This window comes from Dermochelys coriacea, chromosome 3 (assembly GCF_009764565.3).
Source record: "Dermochelys coriacea isolate rDerCor1 chromosome 3, rDerCor1.pri.v4, whole genome shotgun sequence".
Classification (NCBI taxonomy): domain Eukaryota; kingdom Metazoa; phylum Chordata; order Testudines; family Dermochelyidae; genus Dermochelys; species Dermochelys coriacea.
Window position 1 is genome coordinate 121,077,414 of NC_050070.1, and position 23,380 is coordinate 121,100,793.

The window sequence follows — 23,380 nt, forward strand, 5'->3', positions numbered from 1 at the left end:
GTGCACAAGGGTGGTTTAATGTCACCTTATCTCTGTCCCACAATGGGCTACGATTCAATAGAAAAATCTCACATTATGTTTATTATGGGATCAAATGCTTTTTAGTCCTCTTTTACCATCCCAGTGTCTCTCACATTGTTTGAAAAGCTGCTCTCTTAGTTCTGTCTCTCAGCACACAGTCTTAAATAACTTACCTTGGCGTTCACTGGGATCTAAAGAAACTGTATGTACATGAATATAGGACTTCATTTTCTCTTGCTGTACAACTTGAGTATCGAGTGTCAGTAACTTCTTTAGGGCCAGAACTTCATATGTAATAAATACGAAACCTCTTAAAGAAAAGAAAATGGAATATAAATACTGTATTAATCAAAGAGTTTAAGGTAGAAGGGACCACCATATCATCTATAAATACAAATGCAAAGAACGAAGACGACAAATATTGGTTAAAAACTGTTTTAAGGTGAATCATCATTTGCTCTATAGAGAATATATTTTATCAAATAAAACATACACATTCTTCTTCTTTGTAATCAAGTGTTTGACATGTTGCAGGGGCCAGTATAGTGTCTCAAATAATCAGGGCAAAGAAAGAGAAGTGATCTTAATGGACAGTACCTTAAAATATGCAAAGATGTTCAGTTATTTAAAACTTAAGGTACTTTATGTTTAAAGATTATTAAGCAACATCCTTTTTTTGGGAAGTGACAACTTCAGATATAAATAAAAGATATAAAATTAGATGAGTAATTGTTAGTTACAACTTACCCGAGAATAAGTGATCCAGTTAATTTTGAAATTTTTCCTTAAACAAAATAAAAAAAAACATCCAAAGTCAAACAAACTGTGTGCATACAAATTGTTATTAAAAAGTTAAGGCATTTGATCAGTTCTGGATACTGAACATCAAAGATTATAAAAATGTTAAAGAGGAATAGAGCAGGCTTTTCATGCTCATTTTTCTGTTTCTGACTCCATGTTTTCAGTAGTTGAAAACTATTGATAGATTTTACGTTCTACGTTCTTCCCCTCTAGTTTTAAATTACAAAACCCAAGCTCTCACAGCCAAATAAGCTAATAAATCATTTGTTACTGACAGTATATCAGCAGCAGGTGATCAACAATATGGCTAGTACTGAACAGTTGCAATAAACTACGAAGAAGATTCCTCCTTTAAATAAATAATTTCATGGAGATCTCTGCTGTGTGGGAGTAAATACAGGAAGATGCATGCTCTTATCTGTTAAGCCTTGCAAAGGTGTCTCATAGGTTTTCTTTACAGAAATTCAGTCAAATCTCATTCATCTAAACAGGACAGCTGACACAGTACTTGGCACTTATAATGCTTTACACTTTAATTCTAAGGACACCGGCCAGGCCTAAGGCATTTTATACCTGGACAAGGTGAGCCTGTTTTTGGATTCCATTGAAGCCAATGGAGAGGGTCTGTCACAACTGGGAGGAGCGAATCCCAATAGGACATATATCATCCTGTCAAGAATAAACTTCCTTTGGAGACTTGCCCCACCTCCCACTCCACCAGGTTCTGCCCTCGCAGGGAAGTAGCATGGAGGAGGCTTCTCAAAGATTTCTGGTATGAAAACAAGAAGCAGCTACATGCCAGAAAAGTTACTGACAGGGAAGGTAAAACAGGCATGAAACATGAAGTCTGCTATCTATCAAGAATGGAAGTATCCAGTCTTCGATGCTGGGGCAGAGAGATTAAGAATCCAGAGGGCTCTTCTTCTAGAGGGAAAGCAGAAGGAAGGTAGAGAGTAAGAAAGAAGGGTGGTAGGCCTACTGCCAGCAGGCAGGCAGGCAAAGAAAACAGGAGCTACGTTTACTCAAATGTTGCCCCTTGCTTTAAGAATCTCAGGATAAGTTTGTTCCTATGGTTCTAAGGTGAAAAAACCTTATTGAATGAGGTCAAATTATGGAAGCTTAATGAGATGGTAATTTTTTGGAGACTGCCATCTTGTGTTCTAAAAATCTTTCGGGTTTTTTTTTTCCCCAAATAAATTAAATTTCTAGTCTTTATGGTTGTGAAGCTTATCCTTTGTGATATGAATAAAGCATTAACCAGTGCAGAGCTATCTGAGCAATGCTAGCTACTCCACTCATGTCAATGAAGTGTTCACAATGACGCATAATAATTATATTTTAAATGACTGCTCTGTTTGACAGGGTCAGTGATGGCAATACTCTGGAGGTATGGGAGAGAGACTGAAAACATGAACGTATCATCTCCAAGTATTTTGGGGTTACAAATGGTATGTAGACCTTTCCAATATCATCTTGTGAAGTCCAATACATAATTTAAATACACAGCTTACTGTAGCAACACAGTCATTTTTATGAGCTCTTCAAGTTGATATTTACAGAACTGCACTTACTGATATCTTTCCACAGCAGATCACTTTTTGTGATTGGACCAGAAGTTCCTATTCTTCTGCAGCAAAATACACAATAAGCAGCCAACGACATTCTGTAGATGTACAGACAAAAATTATTAAATTTAGGTAATATAATTAAAAACCTGCAGCAGATGTGTGTGTCTTTTCCCCTCAAGATCAGAAAAGCATTATTCATTTATATTGAACACTAAAGTGACAGACAGCTAGAAACTAAGAAATCCATAAATTACTGCATTTGGTAGCTTACATTCAACGCTAAAAGTTTAACACAGTGCTTTATAAAACAGTGTGTTGCAGTTGATTTTACTGTGCATATTTTTCAAATTACTTCTCTCCTCTAGTAAGTCTCCTTTGCTGCATCCTAGTAGCTATTCATTAAGTACCGTATAGTTCCACAACTCCATAAAGACATTACTCTATCATACATGCTTTTCAACCACCAATATGTAATAATCTCATTGTTCTTAATGTTCAGAATTTAATTTGTTTTACGAAATGGATCTATACAACTATCTGCTTGATGGGGCTTTCAACAACAAACATACATTTACATCTTTGAAAGATGTATTTCACAGAAACAGAAGTCTTCTGCTGTTAAAAGAATTATGATTAAGTCAACAGTTTTCACATGGAGGTCACAATGTTCATGGTAATCGTGAATCTGAATAGAATCTATGAGGAGCCCACACTGCACTCACCCTGCAGCACAAGCTCCTGTCCTGCGGGGCTCAGTCCAGGTCCTGGCTCTGGGTGTTTGGCTTTGGCTCTGGGTGTTTCCAACACTACTCAGGTTTGGCCCTTCCACCCTTCTGTAGATGGAAATGGAAGAGTGCATTGACCAAATTTGATTAGCACTGCAACCTAGCTGTACATAGGGTCACAATAGCACTCCGGAGTGGCCCATCCACCTTTCTGTAGATGGAAACAGAGGGGTGGACGCACCAACCCCAAGTGGTGCTGCAACCACATGTGATAGGTTGCAGCACCCAGAGTGGGGAGCTGGCCCAGCTCCATGGGACAGGAGCTGCTAATGCGGGTTGAAGGTAGGGTGTCTCCAGAGATAACATGCTTGCTAAGAGCAGAAATACTTTTAAATAAATAATATAGAGAGGTGAAAAAACAACAGACCTCAGCCCTATTGTCCCCCTGCAAATTTGTGCTCACAGAGTCAATCCTTTAACTCTCTCTAAAAGTGCAAAGTTTCAAAAAGTTCAATGAATTGTTGGGGGCGGAATAGATCTGGACAAGGGGAAGAAGTCTGGAGAGAAATGGAAGAAGGGAGGGCCCATCAGTAAAATCAAAAGTGAAATTGTTTGAGCAGCATATTCCAAAAGTCTTGAGGTCTTTCCGAGTGTAGCCTTCATTGATTTGAGATCTACCATACCATTCGCTCACGAGAAGGGAAAACCGATAATGGCAGCAGGCTGTAAAAGAGACCCAGTTTGGGAATAAGAACCATTCAAGAAATGTATGTTTGCTGATGATGTTTTAAAGAAAGTCACACCAGTGAACTGGTGGAAGTCTCTTAAGCACTTGGATTCAGAGACTGTTGAAGTGATAATCTCACTTTTAACAGCAGTAGCTTCTTCTGCGGGTGTAGATAGAATATTTTCTTCCTTTGAACTAATTCATTCCACATTGAGAAAGCGTTTGGGACCTGAAAAGCAGGAAAGCTTGTTTTTCTTTTCCAGATTATGAACAAACAGGAAAATGAAGGCGAAGATGACTGAGTTAGTAGCAAAACCCAATATTTTAAAGTTTCTCATGTTGACCTGGCTGACATAGTCTATTTAATTTTTGTGGGTTTTTTTAAAATATTTCATATATTTTAGTTTAAACAATTTTAACAAAAACAAACCTGATTTTAAAAAACTTGAATGTTTAAATTCAAAAATTCATATGCTTGTTTTGTTAAAATATTACGTGTTTGCTGTTGAAGAAAAAATGCAGAATACATAACATTGTTGTTTTAGTTAAATAAAACAATTTAAATGTCTGTCCGATGATGTTCTCCTCCTAATTCAGCATGACAAGAAAATACTCCAAAATATTAATGATTAACCTGTTGAATTGGAGATAGTTCACCTCCCGATGACTTCATAAACATCTGCTTCAATTATCTTTGGTAAATGAGATAACCAAAGAAACAATCATTCATTTTCTGATATAGCTGTAAAACTAATCTGAAAAGTTTTCAAAATAAATCACTGTTTAAAAATGTATAGTGTGTACCTTCTAAAAATGAAACCTACATCTCTCCGAGTTGTGAAGAATACGTATTAAGGTTATAACAACCAACAAGAATGCACTTTTATGTAGAAATCCATAATTAAATTGAGTCTTCCTGACTAGTGATTAAATCAATTTGATTTAAATCAAATCCACCCTGGTTTCTGGCCAATGGGAGCTGGGGGGGGGGGAGGTCCTGCAGGCGAATGTCGCACAGAGCCGGACCTGTTGCTGGCTGCTTCAGGCGCGCAGCGCAGTCCACAGTGCCAGGACAAGCAGGAAGCCTGACTCTGCATACCGGCTGCACGGCTGACTGGGAGCTGCCAGAGGTAAGTCTGTGCCCCAACCCCATGCCCCAGTCCTGAGCCCCCCAAACCTGGAACCCCTTTCTGCACATCAAACCACTCATCCCCGGCACCACCCCAGAGCCTGCACCACCATCCCAGAGTCCTGACCCCTCCCGCATCCAAACCCCCTGCCCCAGCCCTGAGCCTCTTCCCACACTGAACCCCTCATTCCTGGCCCCACCCCACAGCCCTCACCCCCCCCGCCCCAACCCTCTGCCCCAACCCTGAGCCTCTCCCACACCCAAACCCCTCATCCCCAGCTTCATTGGGCCGCGGGCATCAACAATTTTCTTCAACTGGGTCCCAAGAAAAAAAGAGTTTGAAAACCACTGATCTATTACATAGAGAGGTCAGGTATGAAGCAAAATAGATATCTGACGTGAGTACAGTCACCACCACAACCACAAAGCATATTTTAAGAATATGGAAGCTTTGAATAATTAGTTTTGCCAACGGAACATACCACAGTGAGTCTATCACTGAAGTATCCGAGTGCCTCACAAATATGTGACATATGTAACTACCATTATCCCCATTTACACATGGGGAACTGAAGCTTAGATAGCCACACTAAAATTTTCTCAAATTTATAGGGCTAGTGTATACTACTATGCTACACTGGCGCAGCTGAACTGATGCAGCTGTGCCACTGTAGCATATCTGGTGAAGATGGGCTATGCTGACAGGAGAGCACTCTCCCATCAGCAAAATTACTCCACTTCAACTAGAGGCAGAAGATATGTCGGCGGGAGAGTGTCTGCTGCCTACAGAGCGTGGTGTGGATATCCCTTTAAGTAAATACAACTTGCATCACTCAGGAGGGTGGCTTTTTCCACACCCGTGAACGACATAAGTTGCATCGACTTAAGCGGTAGCGTAGACCAACACTGTAGGTTCTCTCTTACTCCTCAAGTAGTACCACTGAAATCAGTGCCACTACTCAAGAAATTAGGTGCTATTCAATGTAAGTAAGGGAATCACAATCTCGCCCAAAGTGATAAAGTGACTTGCCCAAGTAAGAGTCAGAACCAAGATCTCCTAAGTCCCTGTCTAATGCCTTAAGCTCCAAACCATTTTTCTTATGTACAAACATGGTACACAGTTCTCTTAAAATGTAATAATGTTCCCTTGTTACATCCAGAGAAAGAATAATATTGTCTCACCGGGCCTGAATCACCATGCACTACCCTTCTCCCCTAGTCCGTTGGAGGGATTTAATACTGCTTCTAGCAGAGTTAACTCCTGTGCAGATCTAAACTTGGAAATCCAATGGTATTTGAGTAGCTTCTGCACAGCTCCACTCTATTCTTCACACAAATTTTGAAGAAAACTTCAAATGAAGTGCAATACAGTCAGTGACACAGAATTTGACTATTATTGGCTGTATTTGATGAAACAATAAGAGAGGTGTATTGAGATTCTCTTTCATGTCTTAAATCTCATGTGGAAATCTCAGGATATAACACTAATTAAGATACATGAGAAGCATCACATATTAGGGGAAGCTGATTGTGTTCCCCCTACAGATGTCCCCTTTATGGTCATAAAAGGTTTAAGTGTTACAGAATAAGTGTTACTCCTTCTACATATAATTTATAAGGGACCAATTGCCCTAATGTCAGGGAAGAGACCAAGATTTAACTGCATTGTCCCAGCAGATATTCACTTGGAGGACAAAATTAACCTCCTTAAAATTAAAATAACTCCAAGATTTGATAATTTTTTCAACATTTGCAAATTAGAATACCAATAAAAATTAGAAGATACCGTTCTACCAACTAAGTCTGAAGTAGCACTAGGGCTCTGGGCAGTCTAACTGTTATTTTCAGACATGGATTCAAGAAGAGGCAAAGTGCTGTTGGCTAAATTAACTATTTATCATCTAGATGGGGCTCAGAATCAGATCTGGCACAGAAACCTTATAAGAAGAGATGTATTGGTCAATAAAACTTTATTAAAAAACTACCTTATTTCACTGACTGCCCAGCATGCGTCTTATTAGGATTAAACAAACAAATACACTTACAACCATTGGAAAACCAGAAAACAGAGTTAAGGTTGCCGTTCTCAAACAAGATGATGGAAGGCAAGTAGTTGAGGTTCAGAAGTTCGAACTGATGAGTTGAAGGCTGAATGACTTCATTACTTACTTTCCTTGTTTTTTTTTGGTTTGTGTTGGTGACATATGCAATCTAGCAACCTTAACCAAAAGTTTAAGGTGTTTTTTGTGGGGGAATTCTATATCCATATATAAAAAGCATAATTGAAGATTGAGATATGGCACATCCCCAAAGGGAGTGGAATGAATCATTATGGAAAATATAATCAAGTTATTCAGAAAGATTTAAAAAATGATTAATGAGAAATTGATTGAATGCTTAATAGTCAAAAATTGTGTACAGGTTCCTACATAGTATGTATATAGTATATACTATAAAAATTAACAAAATATAAAAATACCAAAAACTGTGTACAGGTTCCTACATAATATGTTCATATCTAGTTTCACAAGGAAGTGGTGGGAATCCAGAAGAGATGTGTTGCCATTCATATTATATGTGGCACTTTTTACGCAAGTGTGATTGTTCTATGTGCATTACCGTTTGAATTTTGGTAATCAAAAGGATTCAAATGGATCCAACAAGACAAGAGATCCAATGGAGTCAATACATGGGAAGATCCGGCAATCCATTATCACACAATGGAAAACCACTCCGACTTTTGATCACAGCAGTAATCAAATATATATATAAACTAATACCGAGCACTTTATGGCAAATCCTAATAGATGTTCAGAGTCTTTCCAGAATATTTGGAATATGTTTTTTCCAATGTAGTGATGGATTCCATAAGAATAGTAAGGTAGATTCCAAACCCAGGATTATTGATAATACAGATATGGTATGTTACCTTAAAACATAAGCAAAACAAAAATTATAATATGTCCCTAGGTACACTGAGGTAACAACACAGATTTATTATTTTATTACAGGAAAGAACATAACATAAGAACGGCCATACTGGGTTAGACCAAAGGTCCATCTAGCTAAGTATCCCGTCTTCCGACAGTGGCCAATCCCAGGTGCCCCAGAGGGAATGAACAGAACGGGTAATTATCAAGTCATCCATACTCTGTCGCCCATTCCTAAATTCTGGCAAACAGAGGCTAGGGACACCATCCCTGCCCAATAGCCATTGCTGGACCTATCCTCCATGAATGTATCTTGTTCTTTTTTGAACCCTGTTATAGTCTTGGTCTTCACAACATCCTCTGGCAGAGTTCCACAGTATCACTGGAGGTTTGTGTTCATATACTTATGTAAGCTGCATTATTGAAGACTCTAAAATGCATTTAAAACACAAATGAGTACTATCAAACATCTGTTCAACAATTAACTAATTATATTGGGAATATAAAAGTGCCTTTTAAATAAAAAAAGTGTCAAATTAAGTCACCATATGATCACAGTTCTTACTAACTCAAAATGACAAACTAATGCATGCACATATTGACAGCGCTCCCATATGAAAGGTCTTTATGGACCTGATCTTGAGGGATGCTGAGCACCTGTAACTCCCAGTTAATTTAAAGCAATCTCCAAAAGGGAAAAAAATAAAAATGGGCTTGTGCCCCTTTTTTGTATTTGTTAGTTTCTGATTAATACTGTTCCACTTCTTCCAAGAAAAAGGGACAGTTGCTTGGTGTGATGAGTTGGGGAGTCTTATCTGTACAAATTCAAATAATATGGAGTTGTTGCTATGAAAATTGTTATACCTCTATGGGGATTTCAACACTGCCAGCAAGACCCTGTCACATCTTGCCCAGACCAGCAACAATGGAAAGTCATCAATCTTAACAATTATACTCTGATCACACAATAATTATGCTAAGGAGGGTTCCCAAATTGGGAAATGACTTCTCTCTAACTTCCCTCAGCATGGGGCTGGAGAATGGAAGTTCCTGAAGCAGGACAAAGAGACGGATGACAAAAGCAGGTTATAAAAGTCTCACCCCAGGTCAAGACTTGTATAAATATAGGAAGTTGTGAGGGGAAGGGGATGGACCAACCAAGGTCAGAGAAGGCATGATGGAGAGAGAAGGCCCAATGTTTCAGAATATAAACCATGCACTGGAACAGAAAGACACTAGATAGCCCCAAGGGACTCTGACCTAACCCCAAAGAATACTCTGAAGTGGTGAGGAAACTGAGGCAGGGAATTATATGTAGGGTTTATTACTTTTGCAAAGATGTGTATGTCTCATGCTATTAAAGAGCAGAATTGTGAGTCCCATGGAAAGTCTGCATGTGTTGTGTGCCACACTTTATCACATGGTCCTTGAAGAGGTAAACCAGAAGGCTCACACCTTCACGTGGAGATGTAGGAGAGGGTGTATTTAAATGACAGGAGGACTGCGCTGGCTCTAGGGGCTGCACAGGGGGCCATGTGGTCACAGCTTTCAGGAGGGGATCCTAGGTAGAAGCTCTGCACCTCAAGTGTGTGCCTGCGGATCCCAAGACAGGGACCGTGCCTGGCCTCTGTTCAGACTGCAAATGCTTAAAATACTTGAGGATCCAGCAGCTAGGTAACCTCACAGCAGTCTTGTGAGCAGCCAGGAAGGGGACACTCAACTGGACCTGTGACACTTGGTTCCTTCCCTTCAGCTCCTGCAATGAAGCTTGGGTCTTCTGTTCCCAGAAAAACTCTATAGACCTGTCTATGCTAAGGAGGCTTTAGAAAAATTTCCTAGAATTACTAATATCAACTTAATTCAGCCATAGCATAGATAACAGCAGCAGCCAGCAGGCTATTTCCTCAGCATTGTGATATCTAATCCTGCACAAAATAAGCCTAAACTGGTGGGGGAAGGGGCAGAGTGAAGACACTTTGTCTATATGAGCATACTCAGGTAGAAGCTGAGCAGCAAATCTGGAGAGGGCAGGTGACTTTGCATGCCCCCCTCCAAATCGCCTCCGACAAGGTGCTGAAAAGATGGCTGGCAGCTGGCACGCTGTCTACATTACAGTTCTCAACATTGCTAAGACCAGCGCCTCTAAACCAGAGTATGCATTCGCTTGAAACAGTGCAGACAAGGCCTACACTGACTGGAGAACTAGTGAAAGGATGTCACAAGACTCAAGAGAATGAAAACTGAGCAAAATGAGGGGGGGGGGGAAGGATTTTTGGTTTCGTTGTTTCAGCTTTTGGCTTTGGTTTGTTTGGTAACTTTTAAAGACCTATTTAACTTCAATGACTAAATAACACTTTGGAAGAAGGACATTTGTTGATTGAAAGGGCAGGTTTTAAAGCTTCCAAGTGTGACAGTGCAAAATACCAGATTCATAGATTCTAAGGCCAGAAAGAACCACTGTGGCATCTAGTCTGACTTCCTGTATAATATAGGCCATAGAACTGCCCTAAAATAATTGAACTAGAACATCTATTTTAGAAAAACATTCAACCTTGATCTAAACATTTCTAGCGATTGAGAATCTACCACAATCCTTGATAAATTGTTCTAAAGATGAATTACCCTCATCATTAAAAATTCACAACTTAATTCCATTCTGAATTTGTCAAGTTTCCTGCCATTAGATCTTGTTATCCCTTTGTCGGCTAGATTAAAGAGCTCATTACCAAATATTTGTTCCCCATGTAGGTACTTATGGACTGTGATCAAGTCATCCCTTAATAAACTAAATAGATTGAGCTCTTAGTGTCTCTCATTATACACCATGTTTTACAATCCTTTAAATCAATCGTTCTCCTTGCTCTTTTCTGAACCCTATCCAATTTATCAACATCCTTCTTGAACTGTGGGCACCAGAACTGAACACAGCAGCGTCTGACACAGCTAAAACCAGGAAAGACTAGCCCTTACCTTCGAAAATGTAACAAGCAAGAAAAAAGAAAACCCCAATGATTCCATTTACAGAGGAACACTGTCAAATTAGTGCAAATGTTTATTCCCCAGCTGCCTCAACAAACTAGACCACAGACAGTGAAATATCCAAATGCCACCACAATTGGTCCCTTTGGGGAATTTTTGTTTTCTCTTTTTATTTTTAAAAACAGCCAACCTAATCAAAGGTAGTATCTACAAACTCTTCACCACAGGTAGAACATGCAACTTGAGTGGTTATTAAGAATTAAGTGGTTAAGAAAAAGATGCACTGCATTATGAAAGGTATTGCCTTTTTGTTGTGTCTCTCGAGACACGATCAAGTTTATGGTCTAATCCTCCTTTCAGAAAGATTTTTATAATACCACTTGATCATAGTCTGTAATTGCAGTAAGCACAGTTAATCTGTAACAGAAAACACTGTAGTTCCCCGCAATTATCAGAAATTTCATTTGAAAATACAAGGCCAAAGTCAAAGTCATTCCTTTGTCTTCAGTGGGCCTTATATCAGTCCCCTAAGGGGCAATACTGAGGTAAGAGCGCAGAAGAACAAGACAGACAAGGTGAGTGAGGCAATATCTTTAATTGAATGAACTTCTGTAGGTAAGAGAGAGAAGCTTTTGAGTTCCACAAAACTCTTCTTCAAGAAGAAGAATAAGTGGTTACTCTAGGCAGGAGAACAGATCTGTCTCCAACCCAGAAGTGTAGTTAGCATTCTGCCTGTTTTCATCACAGGGTTTAGGCCCGTCAACTCTGGAATTTAGGACAAACACGATATTATGATAAGACAACACTCCCTTTGCCAAAGTTATTTGGGATCCTGACGGTTTTGCACTAAAATCAGGAAAATCCCAGAATCTCTGGGATCATGCTCTTGGGCTGCAGGGAGGAAGAAGCATTAGTCTCAGACAGTTTTATAGCTATGAAACATCCAGATGTCACAATGACAAAGAGGGAACAACCAGACACTTTAAAGATGCTATGCAAAGGGCCATGCAAAGGGGTGTGGGGGGAATCTTATGCCTTTTTACTTCTTTAAAACATGTTAATGAAATCTAAACGATTATTTTTATTTATGCTTCATCCCCACCCCTTCTTCACATTATACCCTGGGAGACTCTACAAAGGTCAGAAAACTAGCAAAGCAGCAGATAAGAGTCAATGGAGTGAAAGCTGAGCAACTCAGAGGGGAAGTGATTTTTAGTTAGGGTGCTTAAGACTGGCTATTTTTGTTGCCTTCATTAAGTGCTATTTACCTCTCTCTTTATTGTGAAAACTACAGTAACTATTTATTCTTATCCTTTGGCTCCTATCTTTTTAACCAGGGCCTACCCTTATCCCACAACTACTTACTTTGCTTAAGAGCCTTTGGTAAGGTACCTTGTCAAAGGTTTTCTGAAAGTCCAGCTACGCTACATCCACTGGATCACCCTTGTCCACATGCCGGCTGACGCCCTCAAAGAATGCTAATAAATTGGTGAGGCACGAGTCCCTTTTCCAAAAGCCAGGCTGACTCCCAACATACGATGTTCTTCTATGTGTCAAATAATTCTGTTCTAGTTCCAACCAATTTGCCTGGTACTGAAGTTAGGCTTACCGGCCTCTAATTGCCAAGATCGCCCCGGGAGCCCATTGCAATAACTTCATTTAGCTTCTGCACCACAGCCTTGTCTTCCTTGAGTGCTCCCTCGGCACCTGGATCATCCAGCGGCCCCCCCTGACAGCTTGGCAGGCTTCCCGCTGCTGTCGCCGTTTAAATTTTTTGTTTGTTTTAATCTTTTTTCTAGTTGCTCTTCATATTCTTTTCAGGCCTGTCTCATTACGCCTCCGCCCCGGCCCCGGCCGCCCCCCAGCACAGGGGCTGCTAGAGTCGCTCCCCTCACGTAAATGGGCCAACAGCCTCACCCCCAGGCTCGCTCACCCCCCGCCCCCATTACCTGCCCAGCTCCTGGGCCGCCGCCTCTGCCTCTGCCGGCAGCTGTCCACGACGTACCCGTGTGTCGTCAACACGCAAGGAGGCCCTCACCCAATCCCCGTTTAGCGCCAGGGGCGGGGCAGGAAGAGAGCCACGCCCGGCCGCGCGTGCGCCGGGCCGCTCTGGCGTTGTCGCTGTTCGGTCTCCGCGCGGCTGTCGGGCGCGGGGCCCGTTGCTCCGTCGTCAGGGCAACCGCAGGTCGGTGGCGGGAGGCGAGCGAATGGGAGCGGGCGTCACTCACCACCGCTGCTGCCCCCTCGCGCAGTGGAGCCCCGCTGCGGTGCGGCCCTCAGCCCCCCTCCCCCCCCCCCCGGGCCTGGGCGGCTGCCGCGCCGTGCGCAGCCCCGTAGACCTCACCTGCTCCCCGCCCCTCCCCCCACGGCCCCTCCTGAGCCGGGCCGCTGCCCTGCGGCTGCAACCGACAGACTCGCCCGCTGCACAGCATGGGGCTTGGGCCCGTTATCGCCAGTAATGGTCCCCTGGTAGCTAGGGGCTTGTCTGCGGGGAGCAGTAATGGAGGCCGGGGGTGCTTTCTCCAGCCACTCACCTGCTGGACGCTCACTGGTGCCTGCAGCCCCTGCTGGTGCGCGCTCGTGGTTCCAGGATGCGCTGCGGTGTTGTCGTGCTGTTGTCAGGGGTGCCGCATTACAGCGCACTAGCAAACGTTGCGGAGAGATGGCTCGTTGCAGTATATACTGCTGTGGTGGGTAACGTAGAGAGAATGTACGTTACTTGGTACAGTATATACCAAAAGAGCTCCAAACCCCCCTCCCCCTTTGGGGGGAAATCTATGTAAAACTTAAACTGCTAAAAATAAACCCTGATATTAAATTAATAACCCCCCCCCCCCCAAAAAAAAAAAAACAGAAGCTCTACTTAGGATATTCAAAATCACTATGGGCTTGGCTACACTTACATTTTATAGCGCTCTAAGTTGCTGGCTCAGGGGTGTGAAAAATCACCCCCCCCCCGAGCGCAGCAAGCTAGAGAGCTTTAAAGTGCTAGTGTAGACAGGCTCCGAGCGCTAGGAGGTGGATTACCAGGAGCGACCACACTCGCACTTCAAAGTGCTGCCGCGGGAGCACTCCTGCGACAGCGCTTAGAAGTTTCCCATGTAGCCCTGACCTATGTGTATTCTTTGTATGACTCATTTAAAGAATCTCTGTAATTCTTTATAAGCTAGACGATATTAGTAACTACTGCGTTTGTTCCATTACTGTAATGTACGAAACCGCCTCCTCCTCCTCATTTGTGGTATGATAGAAAATGTATATATTGAAAATGTGACAATATCTTCTCTAACTCTAAGATTAATATGTAGACTGGGGTTTATTAATGTATGTAGGTTTTTGTTTACATTTTCATATCATTTTCACAAATTTTACAGTGACTTAAAAGTATACAGGGCCAAATTTTAATGGTCACTTTGGTCAGTGAAAAAGCTGTAACATGATTTTTTCCCCCCTTTTTTCAGTTTCTCTCTGGTTACAAGCATAACCCAAAGCAAGATCTATTTTCATTATCTGCCACATCTGGGCTTTCTAAGTGTGTTGAGAAGATGGTGAATGTCCTGAAGGGTGTTCTTATAGAATGGTTAGTAGTTAAGCTGAATTTTAACTGAACACATTTCTTATTTGTTTAGTGCTTAAAATATCCTAGACACTTTACAGAATATGGAGAAGCCTCACCACCTTCATCTTTTCTCACCCTTCTCTCCCACTGAATAGAAGTCCTGCACAAATTCTGCTTAGACCATTATGCAACTGTTTGCAGTTTATAATCTAGAAAATTGAATTTTATTTAGTCTGTAAATTATTGCTTTCTATACAGTAAATGTATGCCACATAATCTAAACTGTTGCCATTAAATTCTAACTTAAGGGCCAGACCTTCAATTATCCCCAAAATGTAGACAACATAAGTCAGGGTTTGTGACATCCACTTCATGGCCATGATCCTGATTGTACTCCATACATGCCTTCTACTGTGTGTTATGTTATACTTAAAACTTATATCAGCATAACCGTTGTGGTCAAGAATGGGGAAAAAATCCACACCTCTAGAGACATAGCTATGTTGAGAAAACCTAAAGTGTAGATGCAGCCAAGCTGACAGAAGAGTGTTGGTGGTAGGGGAGATATGTTTCTGTGCCAGCAGGAAAAACTTCTTTTGGTATACACTGCATCCGCATTGGGATCTGTAGTATAGTAGTTCTAGACCACTCTCAGGACAGTGCCAGAGTGATCCTCCCATGGCTACTTAGTTTTTGTGGCCAGAGTTCACAATGATAAGGTGTGAAGTGTTCACGGTGCTTCTGAGGATTTGTTCCTAAGGGCCTGATACTGCACCCATTGAAGTGAATGGGAGCGTTGCCTTTGAGAGAATTTATCCTTGAGTAACCAAGACAGCCAAAAACTGTTAGTGTTTTGTGAAATTAAATATGGTGACCCAATATTAGAAAGCAGTGAGCCATAGCTATACTGTAAAATAGCAAGTTTCAGAGTAGCAGCCGTGTTAGTCTGTATTTGCAAAAAGAAAAGGAGTACTTGTGGCACCTTAGAGACTAACAAATTTATTTGAATATAAGCTTTATTTGAGCGAAAGCTTATGCTCAAATAAATTTTAGTCTCTAAGGTGCCACAAGTACTCCTTTTCTTTTTGTAAAATAGCAAGTAGCATACTGCACTGTGTTCACAAATATCTTCAGGCTGCTTCATGGAATTATTCCAACACTTGCTACATTCTCTCCTTTTAACTGTTTCCAGTAGTATTTCAAACTGTTCTTGCTTTTTTGTTAAAGTATTTGTTGCATATGTACTTAAACACTATTCTCTGAAAGAATGGTTTTCCTTAGGAGTAAAAATCTGATCAGCAGGAGAAGGTGAAAGGGTGGGAACAGAGGAAAGATGTGTGGAAGATATAGCAAGGGGAACGTCTTTCAACCAAAATGTAGTGCTGAGCCCTATAATACGGTTATTTCTGCTTTCAAACAAATCAGGCAAAGAGTTTGGTATAGTTTTAGTGATGACTAATAAAACAGAAAAGTCAGAGAAAATTGAGGCTAGTGACCATGTAATTAAATAGTCTTGAGCTATTATGGTAAACTATGCCAACAGGTTTATCTTCAGCTAAAGATCTTCAGGCCGTGACAGGAAGTTAGAGTCTCAGACAAATGGGAGCAAAACATTTAAAAATAATGTTTGTTTTTTATATAGACGCTCTTATTATTTGCTTGTCTATTCACACATTAGTTCTATGCTAACAGCCCTGCCTAATATTAATGTGGAAAAAGCATGAGAGTAGCATACCAGCTGCTAGTGGGACTTGTCTGCATTCCAATCCTGTACGGGCTCATTGTCAGGCTCCCAGCACCCAGCTGCTCTCAGGTGTGACAGGTATGAAGATCCCATCACTTAGCTGCTCTTACAAATATTTAAGTCCAAGAAGGACTTGAACCTACAGCAGTGGTTCTCCAACTGTGGGTCGGGACCCCAAAGTGGGTTGCAGTCCCCTTTGAATGGGGTCACCAGGGTTGGCTTAGGGTGCTAGGGCTGAAACCCAAGCCCCACTGCCCAGGGCCAAAGCCCGAGGGCTTCATCCCTGGGTGGTAGGGTCCAGGTTGCAGGCCCCCTGCTTGGGGCTGAAGCTCTTGAACACTGGGTCTCAAACTTTTTTTTACTGGCGACCCCTTTCCACACAGCAAGCCTCTGAGTGTGACCCCCCCTAATAAATTAAACAAACGTACTTTATGTATTTAACATCATTATAAATGCTGGAGGCAAGCAGGTTGAAAGCTCGTGACCCCCATGTAATAACCTCGTGACCCCTGAGGAGTCCCAACCCTCTGTTTGAGAACCCCTGCCCAGAGCACTGAAGCTCAGGCTTTGGCCCTCCCACTAGGGCAGTGGGACTTGAGCAAGCTCAGGCTTCAGTGTCCCCCCCACCCCGGTCGTGAAGTAATTTTTGTTGTCAGAAGGGGGGTCACGGTGCATTGAAGTGAGAACACCTGACCTACAGTATTTACTGTGCTAAGTACCAGTGCCCATCCACTGTTTCCACAAAGCTAGCTGGACAAGTTTTGCCAGTTGCTGTCTTGCTGCTCACAGCCAGCTCAGGGAGTATGCATGGAATTCTGTGCTAGCAGAAGTCAGAACTTTTGTAAGGGAATCTAATTCCTTAATATTTTTTCAAATTAATTTTTTAGAACTTGTGAAAGGTGCCAGATGGACAGCACTGGAAACTGAAATCAGTTAAAAACAACAAAAATGTTCAAATTTTGCATCTATAAACAGATCAAAGGAAAATTTGGCAAGGCACTGCAGTTGCAAGCTTCCCAACCCTTTTAATGTGCATGCTAAGCCCTGTTCCAGAGGGACCACGTCAAGGATTAGAATATAGTTAAGTCTTCATGTACTAAATGGGTAAAGCCCTTCTGCTATAACCAGGGTGGATTTGATTTTAGTCAAATTGATTTAAATCATGATTTTAATCACTAGTCAGGAAGACTATTTAATCATGGTTTTCTACATAAAAGTTATTCTTCTTGGTTATAACCTTAATACATAACTCAGAGATAGATGTAGTTTTCATTTTTAGAAAGTATACACTATACATTTTTAAACAGTGATTTATTTTGAAAACTTTTCAGATTAGTTTTACAGCTATATTGGAAAATAATTGGTTATTTCATTTACTAAAGATAATTGAAGCAGATATTTATGAAGTCATTGGGAGTGAATCATTAATATTTGGAAGATTTTCTTGCCACGCTGTATTAGGAGGAGAACATCACCAGGCAGACATTTAAATTGATTTATTTATCTAAAACGACAATGTTAAGTATTCTGGATTTTTTTCTACAAACAGCAAACATATATTTTAACAAAACAAGCATATGTCCCTCGCTTCTCACATTTATCACCAGTCTTCTTTTCCTTGTCCAATTCCTCCCCCAACAATCTTCTATTCATTGAACTTTTTGAAACTTTGCACTTTTAGAGAGACGTAAGGGATTACTCTGTGTACACAAATTTGCAGAGGGACAATAGAGGTGAGGTCTGTTATTTCTCACCTCTTATTTATGTAAAAAAAAATTTGCTGTTAACAAGCATGTTATATCTGAAGACACAAATCCACAGTTTGAGAACTGCAAAATTAAGCATCTCTGATGGTATCTAAAAAGATTAACCTAAATAATCTATACAGAAGCCCCTGGAACTCCATAAGATTGGGTCTCTAACCTATGAACTTTTGGAACTAATTTACAAAACGTTTCTTAAGCATAACATGAATATATTGTCTCATACTATAGAATTAGTATTTATAGTCACTATTCCATGATATATCTTTGAGCTATAATGTATCTTAATTAAAAACTATCTTTAGATAGGTTTTCCCCCCTCAAAAAGCATTGCATCAAAAAAAATCCAATTTAAATAATGGGAATTAAAAAAAAATCATTGATTTTTATCCACCTTGGCTAGAACTGCCAGAAGGGCTCCAATTAATGCCAATGTGATGGTTTTGTGATGATGTGGACATCTGTACCATGAGATCTGGCCTGAGACTACTAACTCATTCCCAACAGATCACTAAACACAAGCAAGCAAATGCTAATAATTATCTGGCACTAGCAGTTTGGATCAGTAACCTGCTGTTGGATGAAGTTCAAAAGGAAGACAACTGGTTATGGAGGAATGATAAATAATATATAAAGAAGCACTTAGGGTATTCAGTTTTTCCATCCTCTATTTTATATCTTAAATTTCTTTCTAGACATGCCAGTGCAAATGAGTGTAACCTCTTTAGATGAGCTTTAAGTTAGAGGCTTTTTTACTTTTTTGGCTTCAGAATTAATCTGTATCTTGCAAACTGCTTCCTCACTCCAGTCATGCGTCTATGTGTTTGAGGCCAATATCTAAAAGGATTTCTACATTGTGTAAAAAGTTTACCTTCATTTTGTGGTACACAGTTCACCCAAATGTGTGGGTTGTTTTGCTTCCTCCCATAGAAGGTCTTGTAAATATGGTAACTGGTACTAATATCAATTGCAGAACTTGCTAAATCTTATTGCCTCCTTTCTGTCAGATAATATAGTTTCTAATATAAATAATGGTTTCTACTAAAAGATTCTGAGCCCCTGAGTTATGACATCTACTGTTCTAGCATTGACTGCTGCACCAGAACATTCCAGCTGCCAGAATCCAGAGATTAGTTTAAAAATGCATAATTTCACCGAAGAACGCTTTTCCTGACTTGTGTAAAATATATATATTAAATAAGTGCTGTGTTCCACTGATTTTTATATTGCTGTCAAGTCTAAACTGCTAAATATATCAGTGGAACACAGCACTTATTAAAAGTCTAATTTTAAATTATCTAGTCACTTTGTAATGTGGTTATTGCAAAGATTGCCCTTCTTATGATGTTACCTACACCTCAACTCAATAAATATTGACCCTTTAGCTACTCGCATTTAAATAAAACCTGAGAGCCCCAGAGGAGCTAGGTAAGGTGTCTAGATAAGGTATTGAAAAATTAACTTTCAAACACTACCAAAAAAAAACCACAAAGTTTTCGAAAATACAAAATATTGGATAATTAAGGATTTACTGAGAAAATCTTAAATTCCATTTTGTGTTTCAGGTACAATATTATTTCATGCTATACTGTACTTAGGGCCCTTCATTTTCAGTTTTTATGGAAAAATTCTCAGGTTTTACAAAGGCTATTATACAGTTTTTACCCCTTGTCATCCAAATTTAGGACCACTCAAGTATATGAAAAAATGGATTATGTTCAGAAAAATCAAATACACATTGGGTAAATGTTTATGCTAATAATAAATTAATTTAGGTGTAAATGCAAGGCTGTTAAAGACAGTGTAGTGCAAGACACACATGCATATAAGAAAAGGAGTACTTGTGTCACCTTAGAGACTAACAAATTTATTTGAGCATAAGCTTTCGTGAGCTACAGCTCAAATAAATTTGTTAGTCTAAGGTGCCACAAGTACTCCTTTTCTTTTTTGCGAATACAGACTAACATGGCTGCTACTCTGACACATGCATATGTACAGTTCATGAAATAAGCCACAGAATTAAATTGCTTTTACTTTAAACACTCTTACTTTTCTCTATTTTTTGCTTTTTTTCCTTGTCCTCCCATTGCCCAGTATTAATCTGATATTTACTTGGACAACTGTGAAGTTATATTTTTGTGCTGCTTTTCATCCATGTTTTTAATTTTTGTAACAAACACCAAAATTCCCAGAAAGTTTTAAACAAAATCAAAACTGAAAGCAGAGGGCCTTGGCTATGTCTATACTATTTAGAGCTAACTCAGGCTAGAACAAGAATATGTAAACTAAGGATATTAAGTGTTCAGAAAAGACAAATGAACCTTAAACTCATTGTTCATGTTTTACTGAAAACCTATTTTATAATACCAATATAATCACTAAGTATTCTGTGCAAGTCAGGCAACCAGTTTTCTTCCTCTTGGTCTCTTTTAGCTGGTCACAGTTTAATTTGTAAAGAACTCCAAAAGGGGTACTATTACTTAAGACAGGTTTTAGAGTAGCAGCCGTGTTAGTCTGTATTCGCAAAAAGAAAAGGAGTACTTGTGGCACCTTAGAGACTAACAAATTTATTGGAGCATAAGCTTTCGTGAGCTACAGCTCAAGAATAACTTTTAGAAAAACCTTTCTAAGATAATGGATATAGGCAACAAAGAACTTTTGAAAATGAGGATGCTGTTTAGGAAGCAGTTTTCACGTTCCATTATTCCAAAGTTGTTTTACTTACTGCTGTGTTGCTGTATCGTGTCATATGACAGTAATATGGATTCTAGTGCATGTTTGTCTCTACAGTGATCCAGCCATGAAGCAGTTCCTGCTGTACTTGGATGAGTCAAATGCCCTGGGGAAGAAGTTCATCATACAAGACCTGGATGAAACTCATGTTTTTGTGTTAGCTGAGTTGGTTAACTTCCTCCAGGAGAGAGTGGGCGAGTTAATGGACCAGAACTCTTTTCCTATAACACAAAAGTAAAAAGACTAGAAAGTGAATTGACTATTCCAAAATTGCAAGCAACACACAGGGAAAAGAGAGAGTTCTATTGTTCATTCTCTGCATGACTGATTAGGGAGTCTTAGAGAGAAGACTATAACACTTTTGTTAGTATAACAAAATGGATTGTTTCCATAGACTGAATACTTTTGAATTGGCTTTGATTTTTGCCATTTTTAGAGAGACTTGAAAGACAGGATACCTTTCAGAGTTTGCTAGTCTAAAGGATTTTCTGATGCTTAGGGTTGTTGTTGTTTTTTTTTTTTTTTTAAATACCATGTGTTCCTTTAGCCTCTTCCATTTCTTTTTTTTGTCAAATTACATTATCTTAAAAACAGGGGGTAATGGTGTCTTATTTATCAGCATTTCCTTAAAATAGTGTGGGTTTCACATTCCTGCAGTTGAGATTAGAGCAGATTATAGTATGATTGACTCTGATTAAACCATCTGTATTAAAATGTTACTTTGTGTGACTGATAACACCCTAAGTAAGTTGAGTGCATGATGCTATGGAGTACTTAGCTTTTATTTTTAAAGTATTTGATGTACCAAAATAAATAAAATGTTTTCCCCTCAGTTTCTTAAACTTTGTTTACCAATTAATCATTTGCTAGCACAGCCTTAAGACAGTTACCTAATTCATAGTTCTGTATTTTTAATTAAAATATTTGTATGAAAAAACAAAATACACCAATGATTATTAGATTTAAATGGTTGCTGAACTGAATACCAGCAACAACAAATAGGAATGAGAAATGTGTCTGTAAATGGTGGTCAAATAGCACTTGAACATGTAGCAAATTCTCTAAAATAAAGTGCATAAATAGGAGGTTAAAATAAATAAGCAGTCTGTCTATTTAAGACTACAGTGGAAGTTGACATTCCTTAAATTTGAAAAGAGAAAACAGTTTGCAATTACTGTGAAACTTCTGTTTGAATTCATAAGCCACCATTTCAGATCTTAGCTTATTCAGTAAATTAAGTTGCTATGTTAACGTATTTCCATCAAAAACATGTCATACATGGAACCCACCAACAAATATAGTAGTATAAAATATTGAGCAACAGAGAGTTTTATCATCAGTTTTATCACAAGCTTTTCCCCCTGAGCAGGATAGCAAATGACAATTTAATGAGACTTATAAATGACCATTTGCAAATGCAAAAAAAGTGAGATACTACTGCAAAAGATAGACTTCAGGACTCTGGGAGCTAGGGTAAAGGGGTCAGGGCACAGGTGATGATCTCATCCATCCTCCTGGTTGAGGGTAAGGGCCCAGGAAGGGACATGCACATCTTGAAGATGAATGCATAGTTCCACACATGGTATCTACTGAAGGACTTTGGCTTCCTCAAGTATGGGATACTATTCTGGGAAGGTGTGCAGGGAAGATATAGGAGCCCATCTGATTAAAAATGGAGGGAGCATCTTCACAAACCAACTTTGTGAGGTGGACTTTAAACTAAATTCAGAGGGGGCAGGTGACAGAAGCCCATAGGTAAGTATAAAAAAGGCAGCCTAACAGAGAATTAGCTATTGGTGGGAGGACTTGGAAAATTACCATAGGGTCATAGGAGCAATAAGAGAAATCAGTGGGAGAATTTGCTCAACATCTGTATTGTTGCTACACAAATGCAGTGAGTATGGGGAATAGACAGGAAGAACTATGATTTAATTGGTATCACAGAGAGCTGGTGAGGTAGGTCTCATGACTGGAATATTGATAGAGAGAGGTATAGCTTGTTCGGGAAGGACAAGCAGAGTAAAAAGGTAGGTGGTGTTGCATTATGCGTCAAGAATATATACACTTGTTCTGAGGTCCAGAAGGAGGTGGGAGACAGACTAGCCGAGAGTCTCTGGGTAAAGATAAAAGGGATTTGAAAAAAAAAAAAAAGTGGTGAGTTCATGGTAGAGGTCTACTATAGACCACCAAATCAGGAAGAAGAGGTGGATGAGTCTTTTCTAGAACAAAAAAAGACATAAGTCCTGGTCACAATGGGGGACTTTAACCATCCGGACTTCTGTTGGAAAGTAACACAGCAAAATAAATTTCCAATAAGTTCTTGGAATCTATAGGAGAAAACTTTTTGGTCCAGAAAGTAGAGGAAGTAATCAGAGGGACAGCCATTTTAGACTTGATTCTGACCAACAGAGATGAATTGGTAGCAAATCTGAATTTGGAAGGCATTCATGAAGTGTTAGATTTCAGGATTCTAAAGGAAGGAAGGAGTGAGAGCAGAAGAATAAGCATAGTGGACTTCAAAAAAAAAAAAAAAAAAAAAAACACAGAACTGGTAGGTAAGGTCCCATGGGAAGAAAAATCTAAGAGATAAAGGAGTTCAGGAGAGTTGGCAGTTTCTCAGGGAGACAGTACTAAAGGCACAGCTTCCAACTATCCTGATGCAAAGAAAAGATCAGAATAATAGAGGCCAGTATGGCTCCAT

The 23,380-nt window shown here is 39.9% G+C and overlaps 2 protein-coding genes across 15 annotated transcripts in view; one reads left to right on the forward strand and one right to left on the reverse strand.

Annotated features, from left to right (window-relative positions):
• Positions 1–12,965, reverse strand: part of SERAC1 (serine active site containing 1) — a 58,397-nt gene extending 45,432 nt beyond the window's left edge. For 2 of the 14 annotated variants that reach the window (XR_006280444.1, XM_043512240.1), the window contains exons 1-4: positions 12,490–12,716; positions 2,394–2,485; positions 769–805; positions 195–331 (exon numbers count right to left, since the gene is read on the reverse strand). Coding sequence is in view for 12 of the 14 variants with exons in the window: in XM_043512240.1 (XP_043368175.1) it covers positions 195–331; positions 769–805; positions 2,394–2,485; positions 12,490–12,539 (316 nt within the window). In the remaining 2 variants the exon portion in view is untranslated. Of the gene's footprint in view, positions 1–194; positions 332–768; positions 806–2,393; positions 2,486–3,112; positions 3,224–3,981; positions 4,001–12,489; positions 12,787–12,829 lie in introns of those variants that run through there. The other 12 variants (XM_038397871.2, XM_038397875.2, XM_043512241.1 and 9 more) reach the window with 12 other exon arrangements.
• GTF2H5 (general transcription factor IIH subunit 5) lies at positions 12,910–21,521 on the forward strand. The gene is made up of 3 exons (XM_038397876.1): positions 12,910–13,065; positions 14,342–14,460; positions 20,737–21,521. Exons 2-3 carry the CDS (start codon positions 14,426–14,428, stop codon positions 20,915–20,917), a joined length of 216 nt encoding a protein of 71 aa, XP_038253804.1. The 5' UTR covers positions 12,910–13,065; positions 14,342–14,425; the 3' UTR covers positions 20,918–21,521.
• The last annotated feature ends 1,859 nt before the right edge of the window (positions 21,522–23,380 follow it).

Excerpts from the sequence above, each read along its gene's own strand:
- GTF2H5 (XM_038397876.1), top strand. The coding sequence starts at position 14,426 with ATGGTGAATGTCCTGAAGGGTGTTCTTATAGAATG. Across the intron at positions 14,461-20,736 it reads AAGGGTGTTCTTATAGAATG|TGATCCAGCCATGAAGCAGT; the intron begins GTTAGTAGTTAA and ends TTGTCTCTACAG.